The sequence below is a fragment of the Nanorana parkeri genome, unplaced genomic scaffold (genome assembly GCF_000935625.1).
Source record: "Nanorana parkeri isolate BGI_ZX_2015 unplaced genomic scaffold, ASM93562v1 scaffold408, whole genome shotgun sequence".
In the NCBI taxonomy this organism is placed as follows: Eukaryota; Metazoa; Chordata; class Amphibia; order Anura; family Dicroglossidae; genus Nanorana; species Nanorana parkeri.
The window spans coordinates 600,935-613,190 of NW_017306676.1; the positions used below are offsets into that span (position 1 = coordinate 600,935).

Here is a 12,256-nt window from a genome sequence, read left to right on the forward strand (position 1 = left end):
CCGGTATAACATTTTTGTTAATGAAAATGTGTATGAATCACCAATTCAAGAGTATTGATTTTTCTCACGAATAAACTCCTCCTGCTGCAGAATAAAAGTGTGAATCATACTTTCATGAAGTCAGTTTCTATAAAAAACCTGTTTAAATTAAAACACTGCTAAGGAGTCTTGTGAAAAGCCAAACAGCTCAAAGCCTGCAGGTCTGACGGAGCTCAGTCCAATGGGGAATTATAGGAACACATAGGTTTGTAAATAATTCATCTAAGTACTGTGTACTTCTCATGGTCATGCTTCGACAGTTCTTTGTTGTTGTACTTATATCTCGCCATTGTTCCTATTCTGACATAGTGTGCATAACTATCATTAGCAGGCCTATAGATGGGCATTACTGTTAAAAGTGGCATATTAATGGCCTATGGTTATTACTGTGTTTAATGCTGTTGTGTCACTAACAATACAACTATTCCTGCAATTGTTACAGGATATGTATAGTTAGATCTAAAGAATATACAGCAGGACCTAATTGCATATTGTATTCTTTCTTTTATATTGCTGTTCTTGTTCATGAATTGCTGCTCTTGTTCATTTATTTACACCATCAGTTATGACCATTCCAAAATAAACCTGTGTTATGCCCATTCAGGGCAAACCAATACTCATCTTTCCGTGCACTCCCCCACCACTATGTACAGTACCGGGGGAAAAAAAATTGCTTGGTACTACTGAGTATGAAGAAGCATGTGACTTAATTCAATGTGACAGTGCTCGGCCAATCACCCTTGGACCCTTGTCCCCTCCTCCTGTTGTTTGTTTGGTTAATGACGTATTCTCGTTATTACTGTATACAAACTTATTTTGTTGTTGTTTTCTGCTACCGGTTAATGTTTTCTTGGTTCCCTTGCACCTTTTCTTTTTTTTTTATAACATTGTTATTGTAACATTGTACAACTTTATTTTGTATTCTGAAATAAAACAATCTACTATAAAACAAAAAAGGTTAGCACAGTCCAGTACCAATAAGTACCCAAAGTCAAAATATTGTCCACAACAAAACTGAAACATTAACTGTACTGTGCCCCGGGACATAGTGAGCTTTGTGTTGCCAATACATAGCATGCTGATAACAATATGATTTTATTGAGCTGTGAAAGGGTTAAAGAGGGTGTACTCAGTTATGGTGAGAAATCCGTCCCTATGTGGCCAGCCCTAGGGTGCATGCACCGTGGGTGTTTGGTCTGCGATTGAATGTCTTTATGTTATATTTGGAATTTGGGTGCAGTGATATAATTGGTCACATTACATCAAATGCAGCATTTGGGCATATTTATTGCAAGGTAAATGTGATCCTGTGCTCTGCACCTGCATTCACAGCAGAGATGAATTATCTCTAAAATGACTCTCAGCAGTTCTCAAATGTGTTTCAAACATGCTGCAAACAGTGTAACTTCCTGTACGCTTGTACAATTATAGGCAATTATAGGATAACTGTACATTTAATGAATAGTCTTCCATATGCCATCCTTCACCCCCAACTTCAGAAAAACACATGTAAATATGACTTTTGTGGTATCTGACTATAATAGTCTGCACAAAGCTAGGCATGCCTTTCAGTGCATCAGCCCCTGGGAGCCGGCAGATTACCAATATTGTGCATATCCTGGGATATTGAGCCTCTACCTGAAGTTATCTTTAAGCTGTTCTTAATTAATTAAAAAGGAATTCTGGTCCACTGAGTGCCAGAGATTAGAAGAACTGTTTTAAAGTAGAACCGAAGCCAAAACATTTTTTTGGGTAGAGTAAATGAGGGCTATAACCTTTGTTAGCTTTTTTGCCACCTGTGTCCCACTGGAGAGATTTCCCTTCTCTGTCTGTTCAATAGCCACAAGAAGTGAAAGGAAATGGGGTTGATTTACTAACCTTATAAACACACCACGAACATGTATACACCTCTGTAGTGTGTTCCCTCCCAGCAAGATCTATGGGTGGAATCTAAACACCTTTGTAGTGTGTACACACCCAGCAGGTGTGTTGTGCAAAGCCAAGCAAGGTGATGTTGTGTAAATTAGCTCTTCGTTGTGTTGCTTGCGTTGATGAATGCAGGAATGTAAATGCATGAGCTAACCATTTTTGTCAAAAACTGTGAAGCAGCATTATATATGCATCATGTGCATGATTTTTCCATATATGGCATTAGTGGAAATATGCTTTTAGAGACTTTTTGGTTGATAAATACGTTTTGCTGTGTGAAAATCACACGCACCTGGTGCGTGCGTGTGTTTAGATTAGTAAATCACCCCCAATGCCTCCAAAAAGAGGGAAATCCTTGGTGGTCCACTGGGCCAGCAGAACTAATGTCCCCATTGTAAAATTAGTTCTGGTAAGAATCCTTTTTCAGGGAGTACATTTAACTAATAGAGAGGACAAATAGAGAGGGTGACCCTTCTTAACGGGGACACAAACAGCAATAAAAACCTTACAGGAGTTATAACCCCTCTCTACTCTTAAAAAGAAACATTTTAGTTCCAGTTGCACTAATGATAAAAGTTTCTAAGGTTTTCTCTTGTTACTTCTTTTGTCGTGCTCTATAACTACAGCAGCGGATACCTTCACCACTTCTCATGAGTCTGACTGCATGAAAAGAAGGCAGCAGGTGACAGATGACACGCACAATTCATTGTTTATGTTCCAGGCACGGACAATGTATTTTAATTATCGTAAAACAAAGTTTACCTTGTTTGCCAATATGCATATGGAACCGCCTGGTACTTCACCATGCCAGCTGCAGATTGATTTGCAGCAAAGTGGTCCATCCACGGAATTGACTAAATCTAACAGACAACAGTGCGGGTGAAAAACACTTAGAGGGTTATTCACTAATGAGCCGAAGGATCCAGCCGTAGCTTTGGCTGATCCTTCGGCTCACTTTGGCTGCCTAAGCCCTTCGGTTCAGTCGAAGGGCTGCTGTGTGGGCTATTCACTACAGCCTGTACAACAGCCGAAGACAGCATAGCCGAACCCATATGCTTCGGCTCGGCTGAGTCGTAGTGACAGGCAAAGTCGGCTGAGTCGTGACAGGCCAAAGCCGACAGATCTCCATGCAGATGTCAGCTGGGCGGAGCCAGCCGTGATCTCATGGCTCGCTCTGCCCAGTTGTAATGAGTCTGGCAATAGAAAACAGTTGGGCGGAGCTAGCGGTGATGTCACCGATAGTTCCGCCCAATTGTTTATATTTTGCCGACATCTGTCAGATTTGATATTATGCGGTGGGAGTTCGTAGTGTGCGGTCGGGTCGTCGTGCATTCGTTTTTTTTCCAATTATTTTTTCCTTTTCTTTTCTTTAAAATATTTGTATTATTTTCTTAACTTTATTTCATTTTCGTATTTTTTTAAATACTTAAAAATATATTTTTAAATAAAATGTATTTACATTTTTTTCTATTCTGCTCGCTACCTCGGAGGTTGCGTGCAGAATAGCTAAGCTGAATGCCGATCGGCGGCATTCGGCTATTTACTCACTGCCGTTTCGGCCCTATGAGAATAGAGGCAAAGGGCAGCGTGTGAGCTGCCGAGCTGCGCTCAGCCGATCCAGATGTTGGATCGGCAGAGTCGAACTCCTTCTGCACTTCAGCTAAGCCAAACATGCAGAGCATATGCGGCTGACCAAAGGCAGCTGATGTACGTCTGATTTTAGCCGATGTATGGCTGAAATCAGCCGGACAAGACTAAAGTGAATAGCCAAACCACGTTCGGCTCACTTCACTTCGGCTTGGTTATTCACTCGGGTGCCTTCGACAGCTAAGTGAATAACCCCCTTAGATTTTGTTTGGAATTATGTAAATTATATAATTATATATAGGTCTTATACTTGTTCCTGATTAGATCTTTCTTTCTGACTTTTCTATATTTGTGAAGGCAATTGTTGACTTCAAAAGTTGGTATTGGCCAATACAAAGGGCAGTTATCTGTGGACGCAGTATAAAGTAAACTTCCCCTGCTAATAATAGACCTGCCTATTAGTGTGTAATTAATGTAGTTGAATAATGTAAAAGAAGAATATTCATTAAAATATCTTTCTTTGATTTTTCTTTCTTTTTCAGACGTTCATCTTGACCCCTGCAGAACCTGGTGCCCAACAGCAGATTGCCAAACTGTTTGCCAGGTCGCAGCTAGCCACTCCGATATGCCTGTATCGGTGGAATGCCGAGTTTGCCTTATGAAATTTTGTTGTGTATGCAAAAAGCCTTGGCATCCTGAGCACTTATGCCAAGAAAATCAGCCAGAAGCAGTTCAGCCTGAGAAAGGGTAACTGGTATTTTCCATCTAGTGTTATTGTTTTATGATGTTTGTGCCCACTGAACAAATGTTTTGACATTTAAAAATAACCTAGTATCTAAGTTTGGTCTCTTTACTTTATTGAGAAATACCACAGCAGTTTCTTCTCGTGCTGGGATCTCAGTGCTGCATGCTTTTCGCAGCAGGATGTGTTTACTTTACAGAATAGCAGTTAGTTGGTGTTAGGGCATAGTGTAGGTCAGGGTAAGTAACTTTGTAACTCCAGTTGTTGTGGAGCTACAAGTCCCGTAAGGCATTGCAAGCAACACAGCAACTGGCATGATTCCCAGAGGCAGAGGCATGATGGAATTATGAGTTTCACCCCACCAGGAGTGCCAAAGTTGCCTACCCCTAGTGTATACGATATCTAAAATTTCAGTGCAGGCAGCTTGGCACTGGTAGCTTTCAGCTCTGAACTCCCATTGCTAAGAGCTGTAACCTAAGCTCATTCCATAACCCTAAAACTAACCCTCACACTTACACTACCTGTAACCTCAACACTCCCTAACTCCTGAACTCCTTGTTTCTTTACACACCTGTCTTGCCTTGGGATCCTCTGATCTAAAAAATAAAACCTCTGCACTGAAAGATTGAAGCTGGTATTCACTGTTCTGAACTTTAAGCCTTAGGTTTGTGTTAAGCCTAGGTTTTAGTGTTTTGGTGGGGAGTAGAATATAGAGCTTTGTTCAGTGCCCTGCCTGACACTTTTTCACAATTATAAGAAATTATAATATAAGAAATAATTATAAAAAATTATAATATAATAATTTAAAAAATGGTCCAGTAAATGGGAATTCTGGGGTCGCTGCTTGATCCGTACCTCAGTCAAGTACCAAGTTCTCACATCACTGAGCTCGGTCGCAGAATCGTCGCTGTTTTAGGTCAAAAGCAGTTTTAGACCAGGTAGAAAACAGCGATAGTAAATTAGAATCACTTGCAGAATTGAGCGATAGCGATTCGTTGGGAAATTCGTCCTCAGACACTGAAAGTGTCCATGGCACGCTTTTTGGATGCCATGGACGTTCAAAAGTTTCCAGGCAGAAAGAACAGTAAAAGTGCAGGCAGGGCACTGGACAGAGCTCTAGGGACAAAATGGAAGTGAAATAGTTTGATACATAAGTGTAATTGTAGCAGATTACATTGTATTCTGTGTAAATGTAATTTTTCACTTTTGAATTTCCCGCCGGCTCCGCCCCCCGCTGTGACGCCTGAAAACGAAACTGAAACTCAGATGCCGGCCGCGTACAGCAGAGGACACCGCAGGCTCGCAGGGACAAGGTAAGTGACACTTTTCTGTGCATTCCCGAGTCTGGCTCGGGGTTACTGCTCCTGGTACTGAAAGTTAACCTCGAGCCAGACTCGGGAATACCGCCAGGAGGTTAATGTACTAATAAAATCTCAAACTTTTTTTCAATATTGAATCCAGATCAAACAATTATACATTGCCCAGCAAAGTATTTCTTTATATTCTTTATATTTTCACTGTCAGTGTACAGGGGACCAGCTGATTCTGCTTAAAACGTTTAAACATTAAGGAACAACATCCATTGTAAGTGATACAATCATTTATCGTATGATTTGTTTCATCCTGTCATCGAACCGTCATTTGATTTCCGCACGCCCTATCATGCACAGACCAATGTGGATTTAAATTGTGATAGTTGACTTCCCATCAACTGGCCGATTGTCGTACAAAAAAACCCGATTCCGTTCGGAAATCGGATGATAATTGCAAGGTGTATGGGCACCTTTAGGGCCTGTTTACATGAGTTTCAGGTGCGGATCTGCAGACGCGGTGCTATGTGTTTTTGCTGCGTTTTTGCCGCGTTTTTGATGCGTTCCAGTTAAAAAAAATATATATATATTTTGTTTTTTTTTGCTGGAGTGGGGCTGTCAGTATGTTAGCTGCAGTGCAGTGCGTTGTTTTGCGCGGTTTTTACACGTTTTACGTTTCCGGACCTTTTCCTGACCGTACAAAATGTGAGATACAGTATTTTTCTGTCGTAACCTGAACGGACTGCGCACGTGAGAACTGTAGCCCATAAAACACATAGGGATACATTGGGATGCATTTTTAGTGCAGGAGCGTACGGATCAGGTCAGCGCAGAAAACGGACGTCGTGTGAACAAGCCCTTAGGGAGGTACCTTTGTATTTTTTAGCAGTTACTTTCAGTAATTTCAGTAATTTCACACTAGTTCTCTGTATTTGGAGACTCATTAGCAAAACTACCAGCACTGGACTCCTGGTGCCGAAAACAAGGGTATCAAATTAATTGGATATTTTTCTTTGCAAATCAAAACTCATCTGCAATGATGGGTGCACCTATTGTGTCAAGAATACACACGCAGGAATCTAGCAAAGTGAGAACTGGTTTGTAGTTGTTTACTGTGTTTTATCATGTATTACCACCCACCAAACACCTACACTGCTGTTTAGTCATGCTGCTTTTCATTTACCCTTGTGGATATAAGACTTGGACTTCTTCCAGCTGTAACTGTTGTTTTCCATTTTTAATAAAATACGGTTTAAATATGTACATAATTTAAAGATATTCACTTTAGCTGGTACAAATTAACCAAGCCGACGGATTCAAGAACAGTTCAGAATGCTTGAGACAGCTTGAGACAATTAAAGATAAAATGTATAATAAGGTAATTTCATGTATGTGGGTACTCCCAGATTTCTTCAGATATACCTTGATTGGCTGTTCTTAAGGTAAGAGCTGATTGGAGAGGTTGGATTTTCCTTTATTTTTCCGAAATAAAAACAGGCAATAGAAGTATATTTCTTCTGCCTTTCCTGCTTTTTCAACAGGCAAAAACATACAAGCTCGGCTATTCAAAGCATTAAAGCTGAACTCTAGACAAACAACTGAAATACATTTTTGGCAGCTGTTTTTCCTGCTTAAGACTTTGTATTTATGTCCATCCACTCCTGAGGTTTACACAGATCGGCCCCACAGCACAGTACAGTCTAGAAAGGGAGGAACTCTGATCGTTCTCTGCTGCAGTTTCACTTTTAATTACAGGTCCCCTCCCCATCCCCACCCTGTAACTGGACAGTTAGGGGAGAAACAGCATCCTGATGTGCTCATCTCTCTGCCACTATGCTCTTTACTCCTGCTAGCATGCTCTTTGCCTACTCAATGCATGGTATTGGGGTGCCACATGTTGGGCTGCGTTGCAGAGCATGGTGGCCTCGAGGTGTGTTGGGTCACCATTCAAATGAATGGCAATGCACCTGGCGCACAGTGACGCATACTAGGTGCGCTGTGGGTTAATATGCATTAATCACACAATGTCATGCAGTTACCGCTACACTTAAATAAAAATAGATGCTAAAAGATTTTTTTTTTTGCTGAAGGGCCTAGTTGAATAAACAAGTGAGACAAAAGAACGCCTTCAAGAGTGCAAGTGCACTAAATGTGCAGCTAATAAAAAGCTAAATAATAAGTTAATTTATTTATTGCTCACATTTGACCATGAATATTCCTGTCCTTCATGGTTGACAAGTCCAGTCATATTGAAACCTTCTTCTTTCAGTAAGCAAAATGATCAAATTGTCAGATTAGTTTTTATTTTGGCAGTGCTGTTTTATTTCTGTAGCTAAACAATCATTTGATATTATTAGCATGGCCCAGTCAATAACAACAAAGTTCTTTATACATCATATCAATTCACTCTAAACGTAAAGCTGAACTCCAGGTAGATATTAAAGACATAAAATGAACACTCCTGGGAGTCGATCATTGCTGCTGTGTCCTATGTGGTGCACAGTGTCTTTAGAGCTAGTTTCATCTGGGTGAGAAAGTCTTACTGCAGGCACCTGTGCACACTGAATCCTACATAGGACTTGGGGACTGCAGCTAACAATGTATTATAATTTCTTACTTTACTCTTTTGACCCTTTAACTACAGAGGAGGTTACAAAGCTTTTCCATGACACCCGCCTCACCACTTGCCCCCTGGACCCTGTTCCTATACCACTACTCCAGTCACCCTCTTGCCCTATCCTACACTCTCTTACTCATACTTAGAACCTTTTCCTCTCTACCGGCATCTTTCCATTTACCTCTAAAACATGCACTGGTCACCCCAATACCCAAAAAACCCTCACTGGACCCCAACAACCGTAACAATCTCAGACCAATCTCCTAACTCTCATTCACTATATGGCCACTACTACTTACTCTTGCTATTAGACCTTTCTGCTGCTTTTGACCAAGCTAACCACACGCTGATACTCAAAAAGCTCCAGTTTGGCCTTCAAGGTTGCTCTCTCATGGTTCACCTCCTACCTATCTAAGTGCTTCTTTAGTGTCACCTATTAATCTAACTGCTCCCCTCCTCTTGCTCTTTCCGTAGGGGTCCCCCAAGGCTCTGTCCTTGGACCCCTTCTCTTCTCTACCTACACCTCCTCCCTTGGTCACTTGATAACCTTGCATGGCTTCCAATACCATCTCTATGCCAATGACACCCAAATATATCTCTCCACTCCTCAACTCACCCCCTTGGTGTCCTAGTTAACTAACTGGCATATCTGTCTGGTTGTCACAACACTCCTTAAAACTCAATCTTTCAAAAACTGAGCTAATTTCCCCCCCCATGCATCTTCCCCCATCTTTTCCATTGAGATTGATAACACAACTATCCCTCCCTCCCTCCCCATGCCAAGTTGTTAGGTATGATCATTGAGTCCGACATCACCTTTCTGCCCCATATCCAATCACTATCCAAATCCTGCTGCCTTCACCTTCATAACATCTCCAAAATACTCCCCTTCCTAACCAATTAAACCACAAAGCTACTCATCCAATTACTTGTTATCTCTCGTCTCGACTATTGCAACTCCCTCCTTATTGGCCTACCTCTACACATGTCAAGTCTATCATGAATGCTGCTGCTAGACTCATCCACCTAACTGCTCAATGTCTACAACCCCCCTCTGTCAATCCCTCCTCATCTCAAAGTATCACCCTAACTGTCCCCTCTTAAGACCTCCTGCTCTCTAGCTCCCTTATCAGCTCCTCCCATGCTCACCTCCAGGACTATTGTAGAGTCTCTCCCATCCTTCGAAACTCCCTACCCCAACTTGTTTGTCTGTCTCCTACTCTGTCTTCCTTTAGGCGATTCCTAAAGACTCTCTCTTCAGTAAAGCCTATTGTGCTTCAACCTAACCACTGAACTATCACTTTCTCAAACAATTCATCCCCACACAACTACCACCTCTTGTATCACTTGCTCCTCCCTTTTAGATTGAAAGCTCTTACGGGCAGGGCCCTCCTAACCATCTTGCCTGGACTTATATTGTAATTCGCTGCGCAAACTGTTGGCCCTATATAAATCCTGTATAATAATAATAATAATAAAAAAATATACTGGGGGGGAATTCATCAAAACTGGAGCTGACAAAATCTCGAGCAGCTGTGCATTGCAACAACAACAGCAACAAAAAAATCGACGGAACAGGTTGGACATTTTTTCTCCAACAAACAAAATAATAACAGTGATTGTGGGTTTCATTTGGGAAACTCTATTCATTTCAAAATTGAATGTTAAAAATCAAACATAATTTCAAAGGACATTCCTCATGTCTCTGATGGCATTATCGAATGTTCTGACAAGATTTGTCTTCCAGACGCTTGTATGAAATTCTAACGGTGTATCCCCAGCTTTACTGAACTGCAGCAGAGAAAAATCAGGTCTCCTCTCTAGACAGACAGGGCTGTGTGGTATGCCAGAGCTGTGTAAATGTGGACTGGATGGACAGAAAACACAAATCCTTTCTTTGGCAGGTAAAGCCATTCCATTATATGTATTTCCACTGTGTGTTTAGCTGTTTGCCTGGAGTTCATCTTTGATAATTAAATTTTTGTGGGCAGACACACAGCTACACCTACCACTTTAGGAACTTAGTGCATTTTTCATATTGTGGTTGGGTGTATGTAAATTCCATAGAGCCTGGTATCATTATTGTTATGCAATGTAATGTGCAATCAAGGTGAACTTCATAATTCAAAAGTCATCAAAAGAAAGGAAAACAGGTTTGTATGTCTGACTTGTGTGAAATAAGCAACTGTCAGTGTTTCATTTATCCAATTCAGCTCACACCTGTACAACCACTGTGGACATAGCAATTTACATGTCTGCTATCAGATTTTTTAACATAAACCAATACTGTAATGTGTGCCTTACTGTAATCCATGGTAGTTTCCCTTCTCTTTGCTGCTCTTCCTTTTAAATCCTCATGTCTTCTCATGCTTGGGGAGAACTTCCCTTTGCAGCTGACTGCCTCTTCCGGTAGTGCTGGCTCAGGTTGCAAACGTACACACAGACACCATGTAGCCATTGCAGAGATAAGGCAGTCTGCTGCAAAACAGAAGTTCTGCCCAGCATGAGAACAGATACAGATTTAAAAGGAAGAGCAGCAAAGAGAAGGGAAACAACCATGGATTACAGTAAGGCGCACATTACAGTATTGTTTTATGTTAAAAAATCTGAGGGTTTAATGTCACTTTAAAGTCAGATGGTTTTTAAGCTTTTTCAAATGCTGATTAAATCATTTACAATGCAGAATCAGCTGGTCCCCTCAGCACTGGCCCTGATATACTGCTTTAAGGTGGCTCTTTTTCCTTACAGGGTGCTATAGAGCCACCCTTGTGTGTGCTAGTAAGCAGTGTGTATTTGTAATATCCCCTTTGCACACTGTACCAGAATCCAGTGGGTGCTAGAACAACTGGTGGATGACGCCATAGTATACAATGTAGAAGATATGTTGCCCGCAGATAATTCTGCTTCGGAATATCATCCTTTTTCATATTCCTTTAGGATGACATGTGTATGCAATGTTTCGGAGCCTCACAGGACCCCTGCTTCGTGCAAAGTGTCAATGATCAAAAGTGCTGTAGATCCCTAACAATGCACTGGGTATTAAGGATGTACAGCACTTTTGATCATTGACAATCTGTCTGACGAAGGGGTCCTGTGAGGCTCTGAAACGTTGCATTCACATGTCATGTTAAAGGAATACGAATAAAGATGATATTCCAAAGCAGAAGGGTGTGCGGACAACTTATCTTCTAGTAATCAGTGTGTGCAAGCCACTCCCTGTTTCCTGCTCCTCCTTCATTCATTCTCCCGTCTCTAAACTAGTAAGTGGACAGCTGCTCTTTCCCTTGTGATCTTGTTCTGGACAGGAGGTTTAGTGGAGCTGTGGGAGTTGGAGTCGGCTGTTTGGAAACATGATGACCATAAGGCTTCATTCACACTAATGTGTGCTTTGGAATTCCTGCAGCAGGAAACTACAAATTCCTTTGGCAGGTATCCCAAAAATGCTATTTAGAAGTGGCCATTGTCACCCATTCAAGTTAATGATTGGGTGACATGGATCACATTTGAAAGCGGCAGTCCGCCAGCACTCTGCATGTAATCGTATGTGATACGATTACATGCAGTTAGAATTAGATAATGTTTCCTGAACGTATGACATACAATTACATTCTGTGTGCAGACGAACTGCCACTTTTAAATCATCATTAACTTGAACGTGGATAGAGAACTGGCTACGGGAACGTGTACAGAGGGTATCTGTAAATGGCACCTTTTCAGACTGGGCTAGTGTAATGAGCGGTGTGCCTCAGGGTTCTGTGCTGGGTCCCATATTGTTCAACTTATTTATTAATGACATCGGGGAGGGTGTTAACAGCGATATTTCCGTGTTTGCGGATGACACCAAAATTGGGAGGGTAATAGACACGGACTTAGACATTATAACATTACAGGAGGACCTGGATAAAATAGGGGAGTGGGCATTAATGTGGCAGATGAGGTTTAATGTCGATAAATGCAAAGTAATGCACTTTGGAATTAAAAATAAACAAATGGGTTATACAATTATGGGTATGCCGCTGGGGAAGTCAGAAA

At 41.3% G+C, this 12,256-nt stretch overlaps 1 protein-coding gene across 1 annotated transcript in view; it reads left to right on the plus strand.

The window, feature by feature from the left end:
- RNF144B (ring finger protein 144B) overlaps positions 1-12,256 on the plus strand; it is a 56,317-nt gene that overhangs the window by 23,861 nt on the left and 20,200 nt on the right. Inside the window, exon 4 of the mRNA XM_018559628.1 lies at positions 4,098-4,302. Within this exon, the coding sequence (XP_018415130.1) occupies positions 4,098-4,302 (205 nt within the window). The remainder of the gene's footprint in view (positions 1-4,097; positions 4,303-12,256) is intronic.